General features: G+C 36.5%; 1 protein-coding gene across 1 annotated transcript; it reads right to left on the bottom strand.

Annotated features, from left to right (window-relative positions):
* Positions 1-17,404: 17,404 nt before the first annotated feature.
* Positions 17,405-20,899, bottom strand: LOC107811106 (vacuolar protein sorting-associated protein 24 homolog 1-like). The gene is made up of 6 exons (XM_075244231.1): positions 20,473-20,899; positions 20,297-20,373; positions 19,931-20,033; positions 18,436-18,557; positions 17,894-18,085; positions 17,405-17,811 (listed from the first exon to the last, which is right to left on the bottom strand). Exons 1-6 carry the CDS (start codon positions 20,681-20,683, stop codon positions 17,749-17,751), a joined length of 768 nt encoding a protein of 255 aa, XP_075100332.1. The 5' UTR covers positions 20,684-20,899; the 3' UTR covers positions 17,405-17,748.
* Between the last annotated feature and the right edge of the window lie 2,274 nt (positions 20,900-23,173).

Raw genomic sequence — 23,173 nt, 5'->3', positions numbered from 1 at the left:
GTAATAATTCAGATTCTCCTTGCGCGATTCTGAATATGTCGGCCTTACAGGCTTGCACCTTTCTGGCCCCAGCGTGAGCTTTAATGAAAAAAGCCGCGAGTATCTCAAAGGAATCTATGAAATGCTTGGGCAGTAATGAATACCAAGTCAGGGCTCCCCTTGTGAGAGTTTTGCCAAATTTATTTAGAAACACAGATTCAATTTCGTGAGGAGCTAGATCATTTCCTTTCACCGTCGTTGTGTAGGTGGTAATATGTTCCTGTGGGTCTAAAGTTCCATCATACTTTGGAACTTTATGCATTTTGAAATGCTTCAGGATTATTTTTGGTGCCGCACTTGACTTGTACGGTAATTGAACACACTTATTCGAATTCGGACCTTTTAATACTGGTGGTGGGCCCAGGATTTGATCCATGCGGGCGTTTACTTCCCTTATGAACCGTAAAAGCTCATCTTTGAATGAATCACTCTCGTTGTTAAGACATGATCTGCTCCCCCAGCCCCATCGGAGCCAACTTCACCCTTGGGAGTATTGTTGTCGACTCTCTGCGTTGTTTTATCTGCGGGAACAACGGAAGGAATTGGATCGCGCCTGTTTGCATTATTCGAAGTACCTGATAGCGCCTGCTTCAGTTCCGTCATAACCTAATCCTGTCGCGTGAGATGGCCTAGAATGATTGCATGTTGCTCTTGCAGGATCTTCACAGCATCCGCTACTTGCTCCTCGTCAGCATCATCGAGAGTTGTCTCCCGAACCCGTCGAGGGTATCGTCTGCCATGCACCGGCGTGGCGTTATTTCCCTCATTGCGGGTGTCACTGATTGAGTCCTCGAAATAAGGCTGAACCCCTCGAATTTCAAGGTTGTGTGTATCGTTAACAGTATTATCTGCCATTTTTTGTGATTTTTTCTAAGACAAAATAATCAAAACGGGTTAGTTGAATTTAAATGTGATTTCAAAACAAGTGGATTAATTTGAACCTGAAATAATATAATAATCACAGAAACACACAATACTTAACCTTAGAATGTAGATGAAATAGCAAAGATGGTGATTCCGTGAACACGGTTTCGAACACCGCAATGATGAGATTAAAAAGCAAGAAAGTGAAATTGTATAAAGTTTTGTATAGAATATAGTATATATTTTTGCTAGAAAATTCGTGTCATTTACAATGATAATTAAGCTCACTATTTATAGCTATGCCTAGGGAAAGAAGTCCTAGGATCGTGCCCTCCTTTAATGCCAATTATGAGGGTCATTGATGAAGATGTAACGGTGAATATAAATGTCAAATTCTGTGTAACGGACCATCGCTCTTAATGCTTCAGAATATTCCTTAGTAAATGCCACCGGGCGCAGAGCATTTAATACACCTTCATGAACGCTATCCTTTCCGGTGACAAGCAGAATGACTGTGCTCGTTCCTCCGTCATCCCATCTCGGATTTCACGTATCTTCCTTTTAGTCAGCCACATGTCATATCATATTTTACCCTTTACAACACTCAATCTTAATGATGCATTTTCTTTAATGATTAAATGAAACTTATATGCTATCATTATTCATAATAAGAACGCATTCCCTAACCCGGTCCTTCACTTTTTCCCCTTCTAGATAGGTGTTCCTTTACTGGAGTATAGTATTTATTAGCCTAAGAAATAATCATATTCATATGAACAGATTAAGACCTCTTTAATCAGTTAATCACGGAGTAGGAATCCATAGACTTCTTGTTGATTAATTCGTAGAAAAATGTCAAAAGACAAGGAAACATAACATCTTAAAAAGAAAGGAGTTTTATTTACAAAAAGGCCTAAAAAGTCCCAAAATATTAGTCATTCTGACAAACTAAATTTATTTCAAAATATATGATATTTTAGAAAAACAAGAAGTATCTATTACTACTTTTTTTCTCTCAAATCTATCCTTTTGTTCTAATTAGTCAGTATTAAATGAGACGAGAGAAGTAAATGATATCCTGTTCAATTGTTAAAAAATAGAGATCAGGCTTTTTAACTGAGATTGAGTTCTACGAGTATACAAGCTAGAAAGATATTATTTGTTGCTATTCTATCTGATTGTGTATCAAATTGGAAGAAGATCTCAATTTATAATGAAGAAATAATAGTAGGCGATTTTTTTAATGAATATTTCAATCAAAATTTCATCGATTGTAGCTAGTGGTTGCCCGGATCAGTGTGTGATCATCAAAGGTGAAGTAATCCTTCAAATACTCTCTCTGCCCATATCGAATAATCCCGGTCGATTTCGCCGGATAAGGCCAGAAGCTGGTTTAGGGAATTACGGGACCTTATTTAGGGGGATAAAGTAGGAGCTCGCTCCCTACCTAGCGGTACTTCCAGACACTACTTCCATGGTTTACCTCTTGAGGTTCTGTTTGAAAAGTAATTGCGAGAACCTGTCTGGATTGAGAGTTTAGATGAGAGAGGTAAATGATAAATGATAATTTATTAAATGTTCTCTAAGAAATGTGTAGAAGTCTAAAAGACATATAATTGGAACAAGAGAGATTACGTATTCGCTTTTCTTCGAGAAAATTAAGTGCTATGAATTTAATGTTTCTCTCATTTCTTTGTGCTGAAGAAATCTTTTGACACTGAAGTTTGTGCATTGAAGGTTTGGCTGTGAGAAGTGGTAATCCAGGCTTTGAAACATATGTTGCTTGTAAGGCAAATGTTTTGTGGCCCATGGAAAACGTAAATGCAAGTTGTGTTTGTTGTGTTCCCGTAAAGCAATGGAATTTTGAGAAATTAACGTATTATATTTCATCGGGATTTTTTTTTTAGAAATAATCAAATTTAGAAATGGTAATTAAAAAATAGACACAGTTTCAAAAGTAATCAAAATTTAGCCAATTTTTTATGTAAAGATAAAATTTGAACAGAAACATCTTTAAAAATCCGGAAAAATTCCAGCATAATATGACAGACTTCGAATTTTTTACATATAAGATTCCAGCGTAATGTGCTGAAATTTCAACATAATATGCTGGAAGTTTATACGCATGAACTTGAGAATCCAGTATATTATACTGGAAGCTTTCGTCTTTAAGGATAATAATGGCTATTTTTCAATAACTTTACAAACACTGACTATTTTTCAATTATCAGTTCCAAAACTGGCTAGCCCGTGCTATTTTCACTATTTCATCTCCTTTTTTTTGTGGTATAGTTAATTGTCGGATCATAAATACTAGATATGAATGTCTGAGTGATAGAATTAATCTTTAACTAAAGAATTTTTATATTATTAATTCACGATGCCCGGAGTAGGGGTGTACAAATAAAATCGACAAGCCGCATCAACCCGATAATCCGAGTCAAACCGAGAAAAAAAAATCCTACTATGGTTTGGTTTAATTGGTTTGGTGTTGGAAAAAAAAATCCGACGATATTTGGTTTGGTTTGGTTTTAACTAAAAAAAGTCAAACCGAAATCAAACCAACCCGACATTATATGTATAGAAGTTTTAAATATATTTAATACATGAAAATATTTATTGTAGTGTAGTTTATAAATATTTCTTAAGCTTTTTCATAATTTTATCTTTTAACGTATTATTTTAAGCTTGGATTTATAATTTCTGGATGCTCCAATAAGTTTTGTAGTCCATAAATGTGAGTACCTCAAATAAATCTTAAACCATAATCAAATCAATACTAATGATAATAAAAGACATTCAATTCAATTGTACAATGAATAAAAATAGTGTAGGATATCTATTTTTTAGTTTTTCCATGATTTAGATAAAATGCATAACTTATTTTTCTTTTAGTGTTTAGTCATGTAAATAATAGTATTTTTAGTCGTACTTATTTTAGCAACTTATTTGTAATTTTAAATTATTTATGTTTTCATTATGGCTTATTAATAATATTTATTTTATGTGATATTCTCATCTTTATTGTTGAATATTTTAGTACAATGCCATGAATCATCTCATATTTATGTTATTTTATTAAAAAAATACCTTATATAGTTTTGTCTTACTAGGATTAAAGAAATATTTGGAGCACAAATTCTATGTTTTGTGCTATGAAGACTTTATGAAAAAAAACCCAAAGCAAACTGAAAATTCGAAAAACCCGAGATTTAAAAACCCGACTTTTATTGGTTTGGTTTGGTCTTTAGATTTAATAACCCGATATAATTGGTTTGGTTTGGTAATTAAAAAATTCAAACCAACCAGACCTATATACACCCCTAGCTCGGAGTGAAAAGACATTTAGTGGGCATTCATATAATATACATGGCGGGCGTTTGGGTAGTTCAGATTGGATATAAAAAATTTGATTTACGGATTGAAGAAGTGACAATCAAAATCCAATCTAAATAAGCTCGGATTGGATCGGATTTTTTAAGTACGATTTTAAATTAATCAGTTTTGATATTTTGACTTTTTGGTTTTGAGCCTATAGATTGAGATGTTTCTTCTTCTTACAAAATTAAACATCCAAATGAAGTATTTGTTAAATTGCCTAAAAGATTCATCATTCATGCTGCAATCATCCAAATAAAGTATTCAAGTAATGAAATCATTATCAAGGAAATGCAACAAAGACATTAATAAGGGCGATATTAGCGTAAGACCATATCCAGATTGAAAGTATTCTAACAGTAACTTAATAATTGGTGTAGCATTTATGAGATAATGTCTAATTGATTGGGTATTGGACTTATTATTATTCACACGTGGATAACGGACTAAGTATATAGTATAAATTTTTTTAGATTTTTGGATATCCAAAAACTCGAAATACCGAATCCAACATCCAGTCCAAAATTTAAGAAACTTTAAAATTAAATTCTAAATCTAATTCGTAATCCAAAAATTCAAACCAAAAATCTAAAAAATTCAGATTTTAGCTTGAATTTAATTGGGTTTACCCAAACTATGTTCACCCCTAGATATATGATCAAGGTAGACATTGCATCTATTTAGCTCCTTCAGCCGTTCTTTGGATTTTTCATGGATAGTTTTACTTGCTTATACCATCATAATATTTCATTTATACTCCTTTGTATTTTACCATGCTTTTTCCAAATAGAAAACAAACATACCCCATGCGCGTACGCACATGTGTATTCTAAAAATGTGCAATTTATCGATTATATGATATTACCCGAATTATGACTTATTAACTTTTGTATATTCTTCATAACAATAATATTTCAACTCTATCAACAATAATTAGAAATGATTGACTGAATTGGTTGGGTGAATGATTTCTCACATAGGAGCTCTGAGATCGATACCCCTCACAGCGAGCTCGTCGCACCGGGCTTGTGAAATTTTCTTGGGAATTTTCCAAAAATAAAAAATAAAAAAAATTAGAAAGGCAAATGTATACATTAGTGACAATGCTTCATGTAATTGGTGTGTGATCGACACACGTATATTCTAAATACAACAACAACAACAACATACCCAGTATTATCTCACACTGTGAAGTCTGTGGAGGGTAGTATGTACGCAGACCTTATCCGATTGTTTCCAATAGACCGTCGGCTCAGGAAGTATATTCTAAATACGTGCAATTTATTTACTTATTAATTATCATCTTTGTTTGATTCTTCATTTATACTTCCGCAAAGCAACTAGAAAGCCATATGTATCTTTCAGCGACAATACTTCACAATTACTAGTTGCTATGCCATCATTGATCAAGTAGTTAAAGTTAAGACTGGTTCATGAACATTTTACGTCACTGAGCCAGCTCTCTTGTTTGCCATGTTCTTCGCGTAATGCATTAAGGAAATTAAATACAAACAATAGCATGATAAATGTGAAGGAGAATATGTATATGAACATGGATATGTATCGAGGTAGATTCAAGTTTGTATTGTGGTTGGCTGTTCAGGACAGATTAGCTACAGTGCACAGGTTGCATAAATTTGGCGTTCAAGTAGTGTGTCTTCCCAACTGAGACTTTTGATCACATGTTCCTCTCAAGTTGCCATATTTCTAAGAATATTTGGTTAAGATTAATGCTATGGATGGGCATTCAGAGAAATTTTGGAGATCGGAAAATTGAACTTCACTGGGCATGTCAAATGACAAAAAATGAAAACTGACAAGTGCTCCATTGCTAGTTAATAGTAATTTCGTTCTTGCTATGCTAGTTTACATCATTTGGCGTGAAAGCAATATGATGAGAGTAGATTTGAGGCTGATAAAGTATGTAGAGAGATTGCGCTACATGTGCACATTGGAGACATTAGCCGCAAAATAGTGTATTTTATACATAACATACATAAATGTAAATATATACAAAAAGATATACATATTTTCAGTTACTATTATTTTGAAAGCGGCTATGCAGTGTCATTTTTCCTTTTAGAAATCCTAGATCCGCCGCTGATCAAAGCAAGCTTTCAGTTTCCAAATGTTTCCTCCTAGCAATATTTTAAACAACTATAAAACACAGACTCCCAAAAGAAAAAGAAAAAAAACTTTTTGCGAAGCAAAACCTGTAACGACCCGGCAGGTCGTTTTGGGTATTACAATCCCGTTCCCCTATTTACTGCTCTATTTGTGATTTATAGGTGCATTATGACCTATCAGATTAGTTAGTTCGGGTCCGGAGAGATTTCAGAATGAATTGAGACACTTAGTCTCATAATGAAAAGCTTAAGTTGGAAAAGTAGACCGGATGTCGACTTATGTGTAAACGACCTCGGATTTGAATTCTAATGATTCCAATAGCTCCGTATGCTGATTTTGGACTTAAGAGTATGTCCGAAAAATTATTTGGAGGTCCGTAGTGGAATTAGGCTTGAAATGACGAAAGTTAAATTTTTGGAAAGTTTGACCGGGGAGTTGACTTTTTGATATCAGGGTTGAAATCCGATTATGGAAATTGAAATAGCTTCGTTATGTCATTTATGACTTGTGTGCAAAATTTGAAGCCATTCCGGATTGATTTGATGTGTTTCGGCATTAGATATAGAATTTGAAAGTTTCAAAGTTCATTAGGCTTGAATCTATGTGTGATTCATGTTTTTAGTGTTGTTTGATGTGATTTGAGGCCTCGAGTAGGTACGTGTTATGTTATAGGACTTGTTGGTATATTTGGTTGAAGTCCCGGGGGCCTCAGGTAAGTTTCAGATGGTTAACGGATCAAATTCGGACTTAAAACCACTGCTAAAAATTTTGCTTCAGGTATTTTCGCACCTGCGGAGGTCTGATCGCAGGTGCGAAGCCGCATGTGCGCATCAGCCATCGCAGAAGCGACCAGACGTGAAAAGGGGCAATGGTCGCATCTGCGAAGAAATTTCCTCACCTGCGAGGTCGCAAGTGCGAAAAGGAACGCGCAGAAGCGGAGGGAGCATTTTGGGCGATCGCAGATGCAGACATTTCGTCGCACCTGCGAGACCACATATGCGGCTAATCTGGTCATAGGTGTGACAGGCCTTGGACAAAATAAAATTGGAGGAGTTCCGAGCTTTTGCCATTTTTGGGCATTTCAAGCTCGGGTTGGGCGACTCTTGAGCGAGAAATCACGGGAAATCTTAAGGTAAGTCACTTCTGATCATTTCTACGCCATAATATTGAATTATCATCGAATAATCCGACTAGATTACGTATTTTTGAGGTGTAAATTGGGGATTTGAACCTAAGGATTTGAAAATAAGATTTGAGGGGTTGGAAGTCGAGTTGAGGTCGGATTTTGGTAAAATTAGTATGGTTAGACTCGTGGTTGAATGTGCTTTCAGATTTTGTAACTTTTGTCGGTTTTTGAGACGTGGGCCCCACAGGTTAGTTTTGGAGTGTAATTTCGGATTTTGTGGGAAAATATTAGTATTTTGATATGACATTAATTCCTATAATTGTGTGGACGGAATCAAATTAATTGTGACTAGATTCGAGCCGTTCAGGAGTTGATACGCGCATAATGGAATTTCTGGAGCATTTTTTTCCTTGCTCGGAATTGGATTTGTCTTGTTCAAAGTAAGTAACTCTTTTAATCTTGGAGCTGAGGGTATGAACCCTGAATATACGTATTATATGAATTGTTTGGAGGTGACGCACATGGTAGTGACGGGCGTGTGGGCGTGCACCATAGAAATTGTGACGTAATTATTTCCGTGAAATTTTATAGTCAAGTAATCTTGGCATTTTCTATGCAGTTTTATATGTTGAAGAAATTTAGTTGAGAATCATATTTAAAAATCATGTTGAGGCTATGTGCCAGTATTATTGGGACCCACAGAGGTCATATTACTGTGAATTATTTATTTTAAATTGAAAATTTATACTCAGTCATATTCATTTCATTGCATATCATGTCTCAGTCTCTATTATTATTTATTGATACATCATATCATCATTTTCAGGCTATTTTCATGATATTGTGAGCCCATGAGAGAAAGACTGGAGAGATTGATGACTGAGGGAGGGCGAGAGCCTGACTGTGAGGATATTATTATGTGGATCGGGGCTGCCCACCTGCAGCAGGCCATATTGGCTTTATATATATTATTGTTATTATGTGGATCGAGGCTGCCCACCTGCAGCAGCCCTCATAGTGCGATTTATAGCGCTTGGGCTGAAGGAGCCCCTCCGGAGTCTGTACACCCCCAGTGAGCGTGGTTGATATTATTGAGGGATGGATCTTCCCTGGACATGGATCTTGTCCGAAGTATTATATACCTGGAGATGGATCTTCTCCACGGGCTGGATTGGCCCTACTCGGTACTGAGTGACTAATGATCAGTTGATGTGTATATTCTGGGATGGATCTTCCCTCGGCCGGATTGGCCATATACAATACCGAGTGATTGGGCATGATGAGTGGAATGTGTGAGAAATCGAGATTGAGTACTTTGAGAGTGTGAGTACATGAGTTCATATATGAGATACATTGCATTGACATGCACACATGACATATATTCATATAGATGTATTTTCTTCATGTTTTACGGTATCACATCATTCATGATTTCTCACACATGTTGACAGATGGGCATAGTGATGCATTTATTTTACACTGGTTATTTGGAAAGAAAATGAAACATCTTATTTATTATGGAAAGGATTTTGGAAAAATTATTGTTTTCAAACTTATTCATATTTTTGGCAACTCCGATAAACGATTTGGGTTTTCATTGATGTACTTGAAAGGCATAACTATTTTTAGAATTTTTTTTTGAGCATTTGATTGTTGAGTTACTTCTGGTATTACTTGTTTTATGTTGTTATGAACTATTGTTGGTTATTGAAGTTGTGACCCGACCTTGGTACAAGCTCGTCACTACTTTCAACCTAAGGTTAGGTTTGTTACTTATTCAGTACATGGGGTTGGTTGTACTCATACTACACTTCTGCACCTTGCGTGCAGATGTTGGCTGCTGATGTTGCTGTGTTCGTTAGGAGCTGGATCTGAAGATGTACCTGCGTTCCGATTATTGCTGCCCCTTGTTCATGGTAGCCTTAGATTCTTAAAACTCTCTTTATATACTTTTCAAACATATGATGTATTTACTTCATTCCAGCTTTGTATACTCTATTCTTAGAAGCGCATGATTTATACTACCAGTTATTGGGGAAGTGTATTGGTTTTATATATTTTCTTTTAATTAATTGCCTTATTAATTTCATTGAAATTGGATAGTTGAAAATCGGCTTACCTAGCGGGTTGGGTTAGGTGCCATCACGACTAGTTAGATTTTGGGTCGTGACAAGGTGGTATCACAGCTTTAGGTTTATAGGTTCTACAAGTCATGAGCAAGTGTCTAGTAAAGTCTTGCGGATCGGTATGATGACGTTCATACCTATCTTAGAGAGGCTACATGGTATTTAGGATATATACTTCCCATCTTGCTTTCCTTATCGTGCGGAATTGATTCAACTGGAGACATAACTCTTTGAATTCCTTCCACGCATTCGTATGCGCACATGAGCACTCGGTATCAGCTGTGCATCGCCGGCTTGTGATTCTATAAACGAGGTTCGAGATGTGTATTATATATTTCGATGATGGGCCAGTTTGGAGGACTTGAGGCCATGATTAGACCGCAGCTTAAGCTCGGTAGCTTCAATTATAACTTGTTCATTTGGATTTCTATGTCCGGTGATGTCCCTACGAGTGTAATTTGTGGCTCGATGAGCGGTGGAATCGCTTTATGATGAGTATGATGTAGCTGCGGATGTGTTAAGACGATTAGAATGTGACGAGAAGTGTTAACTTGAAATGTAAAGGAAAGGCCATTGGGTGATTGATTTTCGTTTTGATGTGACGTACAGTCTCGAGCATAAATATTTTGAAGGATCTTTCACGTTGTTAAATTTTGGGAAAAATAAAATTCTCATGTCTTGTTAATGAGTTTGGACTTAGGAATATTAAGTGATTGCGTAGTAATTGTGGCTACGAAAGGGTATAACAAGATACCAATTTGAGGCTAAGCAGGTGGATTATCCCATGCGGAGTAATCTACGTAGGTGTGTTCCTTATAATATGAGGGGAGAGTTTCTTTTCTACTAGCGAGGCGTATGTGTTGAGATTTGAATTTGAATCTGGTTGAAAAAGTTGACTTGAGTGTTAAGAGATGAATGCGAGCTTAGCGGACGATTGAGATATTTTTATGGTTGCCGTTATATGAGTTTAAGAAGAATTTTTGTTGTACTAACTGCAGTATAATGACATTAATAGAGTATGAATATTATGAGTTATCGGGTGTTTAAATTTATGGCTTTGAGCCAAGTGGGGGAGTCTGCTATTGACAATTCATTTCATGGTTATGTGTCAAATTTTTGTTTTGGTCTGAGGTATACTTGAGAATCAGTGATGTCTTGTAGAGGTGGAGTTCGAGAATAATTGAGTAAGAAAATTTCTGGATACGTGTTATATTGCACTTATGAATATATGAAAATCATGGAATGAGTTATTTGTTATTTGTGAAGGATGTAGTGCGTACGGAGTATGAATTGGATCGGTGGTATTAAGGCAGGGTTACTTCTTTGAGTGGTGTTATGCTAATGAGGCACGTGTCTTTCTGCCCGTTTGGGCGTTGCAATTTTTTTTAGATTTGAGTAAAGTGGGTGAATCTCGAGAAAGTTCCAATAGGTCCGAGGTTTACATATAGCAATTGAGAATTCCTTCGGACTTGTGTATGGATAAAATCTGAGATTTGCATTTGATGGTGCCTGGACTTGCGGTAATTCTGTATGACTATGGATTCTACATTTCAGTATAAGAAAGGAAAGGGGGACACTTTTAAATTTACATAAGGTCTTTTAGAGTGGATGCCTCGGTTGTGGTGCTTTTGGGGTACTTTAGAGGGAATTCAGCGGCTTATGGGCCTTAGGGCATTGTGGTTCTATGCTAGGGTTCGCGGGGTGAGTTGTGGTTAAAGATCGTGGTGTTTTAGCAAGGAGAAGTATCAATTTGAAGACAAATTCGAAAGGGACTCGGAGAAATAGGACAACTTGATGATAGGTTGGATCATACAATAGATATGATCGGTTCTTTGGGTGCTTATGATGCTGGGTTTTTCTGCAGGTACTTTGTGGCAATACTCTTGGGTTTGGCGACTTGGTGGCTTGGTTGAGTTAGAGAGATTCAGTTCTGATAGCTTGATTATGTGCAAATGGATTCTAAAGCATTCTTGAGGATTTCTACCATGGTTTGAGATGGATATTTCCTATCGGCCTGAGGAACATGTTAAACATTGTGATTTTCTACCGGATGGGATCAAATGGAAGGCTTCTGTCTAATCGGATATGTATTCTACTTGTGACTCAGAATGATTATGAGGTTCTCGTATTTTTCATATGATAGCATGATAGATGTAGTGTGTTGTGTGGGATTAAGGTTGGTGTGTGCAAGGTCACAATTTAGTTTTGAATTGGAAGTCATAAATTCTTAGATGGCATGGACGTTTTTCGATGTTTAGATGAATACTATAACTATTTGGTATTGCATGAGTAGAGTATACATTTCAGACGGCGCACTATGTTTTGAATTATGGATATGTCATAGGTATTGCGACACTCTCCTGATTGATCGACTGTTGATTTTAAGATGTTGCTATGTGGCACGAAATAATGGGTGAAGTATTCCTCGTGGGAAGATCGTGTATGAGAGATATGTTAGACATTCGGGCTGTGGAGATGGAATCAGAAATGGTTATTCGTGTGTTCTATGGATTTGGAGACTGGGAGTTTACAGGAGCAGATTGTTTCATGGTTACGGACTGTGAAGTCGTGGCCGAAGCTAGCTAGATAATAGTATGTATTATGACTCAGTCCTTGTGGATTTTCGGAGGGTTATTTATCTAATTGTGGGTAACCAGAGTTGATTTGGGGGTTCATTGGTAGGCCCAATTAGGATGTGTATTCTACACCGAGTCGGATTTCTTGGCCCCACACCGCTATTATTGAGGGATGTGCCATTCGGTTGATGTTGAGCTTATTCGTGTTTTGGAATGATCGGTGAGTTACTCTTCTATGCTATGAGGAGTTGTGATTCATTGGTTATATGTACACATGGCGCGGTTCTATTGGGGGCCTTATGGCGGAATATGAGCGAGATGAGTATTTGGGTATTGCATGATCGATTGCATATTAGTTATGTTCTTTTAGGTTTTGTGTGGCATTGTGTCATTTGCCTCTCCGTGGTTATTGATTTTGAGCAGGGTGGCTCGAGGTATATAATATGGACCAGTGTTTGGATGGGGTTACGCATTGCAGCGGAGTTATGTTAAGGTATGAACCTTGTGTTAGAATCGTGTGATGGACTTTCAACATTTCTTTGTGGCGGTACTTGTTAATCTTGCGGGGCAGTTCTCTCATTTGAGTCATTTTTCATGACTGAGTACATTTGAATTATTGCATATTGGCGCACAGATGGCACAGTTTGTGGATCTGAGTTATATTGGTGTGACATGTCTGTGGAATAGTTGTGTTTAGTAATATAAGGACATTGGACCTAGAATGGGTACTATCAGGTTTGATCGTGTTCGGAAGGATAATATTGAAAGTCGGATCAGAAAGCGATTATGGTTCTAGTTGGGCGAGAGAGCTCCATGACTTGTTGATCTGGTAAGTGGTAGGTTTAATACTAGTATTTGGTTGGTTTTGGAGTAGTCACTGTGATCAAGAATGGTGCTACGAGCATGCGAGTTGTGTAATATGTTAGGTGATTATGTCCGTGGTTGTGGTTATGGTTATGGCTTGATACAGCTTGTTCAGATTCATACAGTGTGTAAATGTAAGATCCATGTCTTGAAAGAAATTCTAAAGGTTGGAAATTGAATTCCAACGTTTTTGGGCTCAGGTTAAATCAATGATTTTCAGTTGTATTGAGTTGTTATTTTTATATAGAATAGGGTGACGTGGGATTACCCCCGGGTACGAGCGTGGTAAGATGGAATAGTGATTTGATGGCTTGGAAATAACTCTTTGCACGTTCGAGGACGGACGTATGTTTAAGTAGGGGAGAATGTAACGATCCGGGTCGTTTTGGGGTATTACAACACCGTTCCCCCATTTACTGCTCTATTTGTGATTTATAGCTATATTATGACCTATCGGATTAGTTAGTTCGGGTCCGGAGAGATTTCGGAATGCATTGAGACACTTAGTCTTATAATGGAAAGCTTAAGTTTGAAAAGTCGATCAGATGTCGACTTATGTGTAAACGACCTCGGATTTGAATTCTGATGATTCCAGTAGCTCCGTATGGTAATTTTGGACTTAAGAGTGTGTCCGAAAAATTATTCGGAGGTCCGTAGTAGAATTAGGCTTGAAATGACGAAAATTAAAATTTTGGGAAGTTTGACCGGGGAGTTGACTTTTTGATATCGGGGTTGAAATCCGATTATGGAAATTGAAATAGCTTCGTTATGTCATTTATGACTTGTGTGCAAAATTTGAAGTCATTTCGGATTGATTTGATGTGTTTCGGCATTAGATATAGAATTTGAAAGTTTCAAAGTTCATTAGGCTTGAATCTATGTGTGATTCATGTTTTTAGTGTTGTTTGATGTGATTTGAGGCCTCGAGTAGGTACGTGTTATGTTATAGGACTTGTTGGTATATTTAGTTGAGGTCCCGGGGGCCTCGAGTGAGTTTCGGATGGTTAACGGATCAAATTCGGACTTAAAACTACTGCTGGAAATTTTGCTTCTGGTATTTTCGCACCTGCGGAGGTCTGATAGCAGGTGCGAAGCCGCATATGCGCACCAGCCATCGCAGAAGCGACCAAACGTGAAGAGGGGCAGTGGTCGCAGGTGCGAAGAAATTTTCGCACCTGCGAGGTCACAAGTGCGAAAAGGAACGCGCAGAAGCGGAAGGAGCATTTTGGGCGATCACAGATGCGGACATTTCGTCTCATCTTCGAGACTGCAGATGCGGCTAATATGGTCGTAGGTGTGACATGCCCTGGACAGAATAAAAATGGTGGAGTTCCGAGCTTTTGCCATTTTTGGGACTTTCAAGCACGGGTTGGGTGATTCTTGAGCGAGAAATCACGAAAAATCTTGAGGTACGTCACTTGTGATCATTTCTACTCCATAATATTGAATTATCATCGAATAATCCGATTAGATTACATGTTTTTGAGGTGTAAATCGGGGATTTGAACCTAGGGATTTGAAAATAAGATTTGAGAGTTTGGAGGTCGAGTTGAGGTCGGATTTTAGTAAAATTAGTATGGTTAGACTCGTGGTTGAATGAGCTTTCGGATTTTGTAACTTTTGTCGGTTTTCGAGACGTGGGTCCCACAGGCGATTTTTGGAGTGTAATTTCGGATTTTGTGGAAAAATATTAGTATTTTGATATGGAATTAATTCCTATAATTGTGTGGACTGAATCAAATTAATTGTGACTAGATTCGTCGTTCAGGAGTTGATACGCGCATAATGGAATTTCTGGAGCATTTTTGCCCTTGCTCGAAATTGGATTCGTCTTGTTCGAGGTAAGTAACTCTTTTAATCTTGGAGCTGAGGGTATGAACCCTGAATATATGTATTATGTGAATTGTTTGGAGGTGACGCACATGCTAGGTGACAGGCGTGTGGGCGTGCACCATAGAAATTGTGACGTAATTGTTTCTGTGGAATTTTGTAGTCAAATAATCTTGGTATTTTCTATGCAGTTTTATATGTTGAAGAAATTTAGTTGAGAATCATATTAAAAATCATGTTGAGGCTATATGCCAGTATTATTGGGACCCACAAAGGTTATATTGCTGTGAATTATTTGTTTTAAATTAAAAATTTATACTCAGTCATATTCATTTCATTGCATATCATGTCTCAGTCTCTGTTGTTATTTTTTGATACATCATATCATTATTTTCAGGCTATTTTCAAGACATTGTGAGCCCATGAGAGAGAGAGAGTGGAGAGATTGATGACTAAGGGAGGCCGAGAGCCTGATTGTGAGAATATTATTATGTGGATCGGGGTTGTCCGCCTGCAGTAGGACATATTGGCTTTATATATATTATTGTTATTATGTGGATCGGGGTTGCCCACCTGCAGCAGGCCTTATAAGCTTTATATAGCGCTTGGGCTGAAGGAGCCCCTCCGGAGTCTGCACATACTCCCAGTGAGCGTGGTTGATATTATTGAGGGATGGATCTTCCCTGGACATAGATGTTGTCCGAAGTATTATATACCTGGAGATGGATCTTCTCCACGGGCTGGATTGGCCCTACTCGGTACTGGGTGACTGATGATCAGTTGATGTGTATATTCCAGGATGGATCTTCCCTGGGCGGGATTGGCCATATACAATACCGAGTGATTGGGCATGATGAGTGAAATGTGTGAGAAAGCTAGATTGAGTACTCTGAGAGTGTGAGTATATGAGTTCATCTCTGAGATACATTGCATTGACATGCACACATGACATACATGCATAGAGATGTATTTTCCTCATGCTGTACGGTATCACATCATTCATGATTTCTCACACATGTTGACAGATGGGTATTGTGATTTCCTTGCCTCATGTTTTACTTGGAAAGAAAATGAAACATCTTATTTATTATGGAAAGGATTTTGAAAAAATTACTGTTTTCAAACTTATTCATATTTTTGGCAACTCCTGTAAACGATTTGGGTTTTCATTGTTGTACTTGAAAGGCAGAACTATTTTTAGAAATCATATTTTTTTTGTTGAGCATTTGATTGTTGAGTTGCTTCTGGTATTACTTGTTTTATGGTGTTATGAACTATGGTTGGTTATTGAAGTTGGGACCCGACCTTGGTACAGGCTCGTCACTACTTTCAGCCTAAGGTTAGGTTTGTTACTTATTGAGTACATGAGGTCGGTTGTACTCACTACACTTCTGCACCTTGCGTGTAGATGTTGGCTGCTGATGTTGCTGTGTTCGTTGGGAGCTGGATCTGAAGATGTACCTGCGTTCCGGTTGTTGCTGCCTCTTGTTCATGGTAGCCTTAGATTCTTAAAACTCTGTTTATACACTTTTCAAACAGATGATGTATTTACTTCATACCAACTTTGTATACTCTATTCTTAGAAACTCATGATTTGTACTACCAGTTCTTGGGGAAGTGTATTGGTTTTATATATTTTCTTTTAATTAATTGCCTTATTAATTTTATTGGAATTGGATAGTTGGAAATCGACTTACCTAGCGGGTTGGGTTAAGTGCCATCACGACTAGTTGTATTTTGGATCGTGACAAAAACAGACAAGTTTTATAAATAGTTCCTTGACATCCTTTGACTGCTGCAAACATTGAAGTCAAATCTCTAATCCATCATAACACCTGCAGTACTTAGCCAAGAAACTAGAATAAGCAAGCGCATGTCTTTCCGGTATGCACTTCATATCAAAGAAAGGACAGATTTATAACAGGTGAAAAGAGAAAGTATGCAAATTCTTTTGTCAGTGCTGTACCAGGTTTGTCATCTAGACTGTAGATTTCTTCTATCTGAAATTCCAATAAGACACAGTAAAATTATACGTGCATACTTAACAACTGCAAAATAGTTATCTTGTTAATCTCAGGCCATAATGAAAATGACAACGCACTGCAGATCCTAACATTTTAACTAAAAGCGGTAAATGAATTAGCCCAAAACATCATATACTTGATAGATGATCAATGACCCGCAAAACAAAGACCAGTGTAACATAACGATAATGTATATAGGTGACATTTTCACTCCGTGGGATGAATCATCATACCACTAAAAGTAGGCTGGAAATATTAATAAAATATCCCACTAAATCCTGAGTTCGAAGAATACAAAGTGATGTAGAAGAAAGAAATTGAACATGTAAGAAAATGTATGAATACGGATTAAACAAGAAACATCAGAAGTTTTTCTATAATAACAGTAATCCTTCTACTGAAAAACAGAAGAATGAAAGTGGATTTGAAGTAATAATTAACAAAAAAAGAGAAGGAAAAGAACTCCTAAGTAGGTAGATTAAACTGCTAATTCTGCTAGACAGCAAATAAATGTCATTACATAGTGTTTCATTTCCATATATTGAAAAACATCATATTTTCCAGAACACACAGCGTGAGAGGATAAAGCTCAGATTTGGACAATGACTACACGGTATCAAGAGCTTGATGAGACTTTACAGAGCAGCTGATTTTAAGATACAGAAAGTACTCTACTATTTCCTGATCCAGAAAGAAGATGCAGCCGCAGCAGACCATACAGGGAGCTCTGCCACTTCACATACTGCCCTTTTATAACTGAACCCTCAGGAACTGGAAGTCAGCTGAAGTATCACTTATGATCTTACTTTAGCAAGACGAGCCCTTAGTTCTTCTAGATCTTCCTCGTCGTCAGCACCCTGCAAGAATTACATATCACTTTATTCCATCATTGAAAAGATCAATTAAACTTCTATGCAGTGGTTTATAGATGTGACATACCTCTGCATCTCCTAGTGACTGGGCAGGTTGCTTTAACTTCTCCTTTCGGACTGCTTCAGGAAGTTGCGCAGCAGTCTCACCAGCAATTTCAGTTAATACCCTGTCAACTTCTTCTTCAATCTCCTCTTCTATGTCTTCTGAATCCAATGCAGTGTCCACTGCATCATTCACAATTTCTTCAATGACACCAGCCTACAACAACAGTAGAGAAAGAGTGATTCCATTTTCCATTTCAAGCAGAAACACACACACAAAAACCAAAAAAGAAAAAAGTGGAGGCTGGCTAATTGATTCAAAAGTTAAGTCAAAGTGCAGAAGTTGTCTCATTTTCTCATAGGGAGGCGGGCTAATCGATTTGAAAGGAAAGTCAAAGTGCAGAAGAAGAAATAGTATACAAAGAACAAAACATGATCATGTCGCATCATAGATCGTAACAAACTATTTAAAATCCAGAATCATACAGATCCAAAAGTTATTCACCAACCAATAGAGAACTCAGAAGTCTCTTCAAAGCTTACAAAGCTAAAATACCAAATAGATACCTTGGTCATCTCTTTATTGAATTCCTGCATCGTCATAGCCATTTCTGGAGCCTTCATAAGATTATTAACAAGCTTCATGACTTCAGCACTCTTGGACAAATGCCCCACTGTGCGAGCAATAGCTGCAAAAAAGCATTAGAAGATCATGAGATACTTGAAGAAATTCAACATACAGATGAATAAAGTTAGCAAATGAATACATATTTATCCAGCTTAAGCAATCAAAATATGGTTGTCTAGCAATCTACAGTGCTGCTACTTATCTGAAGGAAAACATCATGCAAACATGTAATGGAGCAGAAGGATTTCGATCAGAAATTCTTAAAGATGATATCCAACCTTTAGAATGTATACGTACAAACTCCATGGTGAACTCAGTATTGCAAGATATAGTAGCAAAATGTAGCATGTAAAATCAGAACTTAGAAGCAAGAGAAAATAATCTTGAAAAGCGTTAGCCAAAGCTAGGTAAGATATGACAAATAATGCACGATTTCATGTTTTGCTGACATATTCTGGACCATTAAGATTTCCTGACCCTTTTAAGAGATCAATGGGAGTTATCATCATTTCCGTAACCAACTATCATGACAGCTGAGGACCAAACAGGCAACAAGTGATCATGTTATGATTGGATAAAGTGATATGATTGATAGAGAGATTAGTTAGAAGCTCCCTTTCCAATAATTTTTGGACAGTTCCAATAAAACATGGTGGGCGACAGAACTAGAAAGAAATAGGAAGAACTAGCAACACAAAGTAGGGTCAATGGGTCAATCATGACTGCGTTCACTGCCATTGATGATATTCCTTCTATTGGGAACTTGGGATGATATGAAACAGCGAGAGGAAGTTCCATTTCTCCTTTCAGTGGTGATGAGCACGAGGCATGCTTTATAAGATAATGACAATAAACGTAAAAAGTACTCCCTTTATATCAACTCAAATATTAGATTTTTAGTTTGTTTACCAAAATATTTCCAGTCGTCCTCTCCCCCGAAAAGAATGTTTCACCTCTTGTCATACAACACCAGAAGTATAAAACATTTGGGAGTCTTAATTCTAACTTCCCGACATCTACAAATCAAAAAGAAATCTTATACCTCACAATTAACCCACATGCCATTAGCTATGCATCTGGAAACTCCAACTCAATAAATTATACAAGATATATTTTTCCTTGGGAGGGTGAAAAAGTACAACAGGACATTTAGTTTGATTTAGGGCATAATAAGATCTCACATTGAAAATGTCCTTAAACAAGAGTACCCACACCCAGGAAACTGAGAAGCCCATAAGGAGTGAATTTAAGTACATCCTAAAATGTTAATGAGTCAGATAAGGGAGAACGCATCAAGAATTATTGGTACTTCATCTTCAGAAAAATACATATAGTGCTTCCAATAATTTGCTCATCAAATAGCTTAGAGAAGCAACTGCATACTTGCCAATAAATAATGTCAAAATACAAGATAGAGTAAGAGTGTGATCATACCGACACTTTCTCCAAGGTGCATAGATATCGAATTTAATTGCGCCTTGTTCTCGTACAATCGATTCACAGTTCTTTTAGATCTCACAAGCTCTTTCGCTAGTGCCTATGATAACACTTATATATGAGTACTAGAACATAAAAACATGAAAATAGAAGGCAACTAACTAATGATGATTATGCTGGAATGCTGGGAAGCCCTAATATGTTCAACATAGATAAAACAACTCCTTAATCCCATGGATCAGAAAATAAAGTTTTGGCTATGACATAAACTACCAAATAAAGCCCCACAGCAATCATCAGCTCAAGATTAAGTCAAACAAGAAAATGTATAAATTTCAACTATAAGTAGCAGTTTTAAATTACCTTGGCAGAACCCATGTCATTTCGCTTTGCAGCTTCTTTAATTGATTTCTCTACATTCTTCTCCTCTCTCTGTATATCTGATCAAAGAAAACCCCAAAATTACATGCAATTAACCAAAATCAGTTAAGACCCAATAATCATCAAACATTCAAATCATCAAAAAAAAAAAAAAAAACCTCGAATTTGGCGTTCGATATTTCGGCACTCTTGTCGGAGGCGACGTTGCCAATCTCTCAAAAGCTGTTGCGGATTCGGCTTCGGCTTCAATATATTCTTCATTTTCTCCATTTTTCCTTTTCTGAAGCTCCTAAAATCAAAGCCTTGAGTAGAAGATCGAACAGCAATAAATCCAATTGCGTGTTTCTCTCGCTGATGATCGTCCAACATCGAACCTAAAATAGCCCTTACGATTTATTCTACGCTAAATTTGCCGAAGAAGTGAAAAAGATAGAATTTCTTTTCACCAAATTGACTTGGATGAGGACTAAATGTCTGAAATATAGAATCAGAAAGGCGCGTAGGAGAGAAGCCGCCGTGAGATAGGAAGTTTCCGTTCGTTATAGGAGTAGTTGAAGTCTGACATGTCGGATTCCGAAGTTTCTATTTGTAGTTTGGTCGATGATTTCTCTTTTATATTTTTACATCTACATAAAAACACCTTAATATTTTTAGCTATTTTCATTTTATCCTTTACTATTATTCGAGATTCAGTCTAAACTACTCCATCAAGTTTTTTGTAGTATGACAAGAAATATACTTTAGAGAAAATTATTTCTGAAAATAAATTTACTTTTAGTTTGACTGCAGAAAATATTTTTCAAGAAAATCATTTTCTATCCAAAAGGGAGAGTATCGATTTATAAAACTAAAATTTCATGAAAATATTATCTCATTTGTTATACTAGAATATCTCTCTCTCATATAGAGGTTAAGTCAAGTGGCAAACTAATAAAAAGGAAGTTGACAATTTTAAGACAATACCTATTGGACTATGCGATAAAAAGAAATTTTAAATTAAAAGATAATTTTTTTGAATTAGATAAAGTAATTTTGAATTTGATTGAAATTAGAAAAAAATTGAATTGAAAGATAATCAAATTTTTAAAAACAGGAGTAATAATAGTGAAGGGTATTATTTTAAATGAAAATTTTCAATTAATAAACTTAATGTATTTCTAAAACCATCAACTTATTATTAATATTATTGTTGTTGTTGTTGTTGTTGGTGGTGGTGGTGTTGATGCTGCTGTTGCTGTTTACTTTCTTTTGTTTTATTATTATTATTATTATTATTATTATTATTATTATTATTTTATTATTATTATTATTATTATTATTATTATTATTATTATTATTATTATTTTTATTATTATAACTTATATCTTTAAGAGTATCTTATAAAGTGATCAACTCAAAAAGTACTATTCGATTTCTTCAATAATAATATGGAGTAGTATTATTTATCATGGTGCGCAAATAACACAACTTTACGATTTATTATTGCAATATAATTGTTGTAACTATTGATATCATCTAATTTTTTTTATGATTTATACCTGCTAATGATAATATATAAAATTTAATTATGTTGATTTGATTTATATATTTACAAAACTAATAGATGTAAATATATAAATAACACTATTAGAATTCAGTTAAGTAAGAGTATATCATCATTTTTTGGTCTGAAACTCTCTCATTTCTCTCTCGGCGCTTGTTTAGGTGATTCTACTACTACGTAGGTTACCGAAATGGGAGGGCGAGGACGGCCGCGGAAGAGGGCGAACAAAATTCTGTTGACAGATCTCGTGCTACTCGAGGAATTGAAGGTTGGATTTGGAAATGGAAAATCACCAATTAGGGAAAATTCCCATGGAGCTATAGAGAAACAAACACCGGTGGACAAGACTAGTTAATTGGGTAAACAGGGGCTTGTGGACACGCCAAGTACTGGGAAGGGGGAATCAATAGCTAATTCCACTAACCCAAGCACATGCGGCAAGGTTGGCAATGGCGGTACTACTAGTAATGCAGTGGGTACATCTGGTGTTAAACCTGTTGAAATCAAGGAAAACCCTACTACACCAATGGTAAGGCTGTCCAACGGGACCGGTTGGGATGGGACGAGACGAAATTATCTGGACGGGACAGAACAGGACGGACTTTGACCGGGATGCTGACGGGACGGCAGGCCCATCCCATCCCACTAACAAACGGGACGGGACGGACGTGGGCCCTAAGTGGGCCTTTTAAAAAAATTATTTAAATATTAAGCATTAAATTTGCAACTGCTATTTTTTTTTTTATAGATAGCAACAATTATTTTTTTAAAGTTGTCAATGACTAAGTTTTTAAAGTTTGCAACGACTAGTTTTTTTGACCTTTTTAATAAACTTAAAACTTAATAAATTATAAAAAAACTAAGTAAAAAATTATAAAATATTAAAGACTTGTGACAAAATATTTTAGTAATTATAGTAGACTTGTAATTTATTTAATATAATCTCAAGGTATAAAGTAACTAAGTAAGATAATTCATAAAACAAATTCAAGGCTAAAGCCTTTTATTTTATTAATAGAGGTTTCAAATTTCACATACAAATACAAGTCTTTTGAAGAGCACCTAATCTACGCAGCCACCTTCTAGGAAGGGTTCTGTTTTAATTAGGCCTCTTAGTAGCTTATTACAAATTATCATACTAATATTTGTAAGCTCCTATATAGTTTTGTTGTAACTGATCTATAATTTTTGTGGGACATTGTTCTCGAATTGGCAAGCTGGCGGGACGGGACGAGATGAGACGGGACCTTAATGGGCCGGCCCACCGGGACAAAATGGGTAGCCCGTCCCATCCCATGTCCCATTTAATATAGGCC

The sequence above is a fragment of the Nicotiana tabacum genome, chromosome 22 (genome assembly GCF_000715075.1).
Source record: "Nicotiana tabacum cultivar K326 chromosome 22, ASM71507v2, whole genome shotgun sequence".
Taxonomy (NCBI): Eukaryota; Viridiplantae; Streptophyta; class Magnoliopsida; order Solanales; family Solanaceae; genus Nicotiana; species Nicotiana tabacum.
Note: the sequence above shows the minus strand (reverse complement) of the source record. Positions and strands in the feature narration are given on the sequence as shown.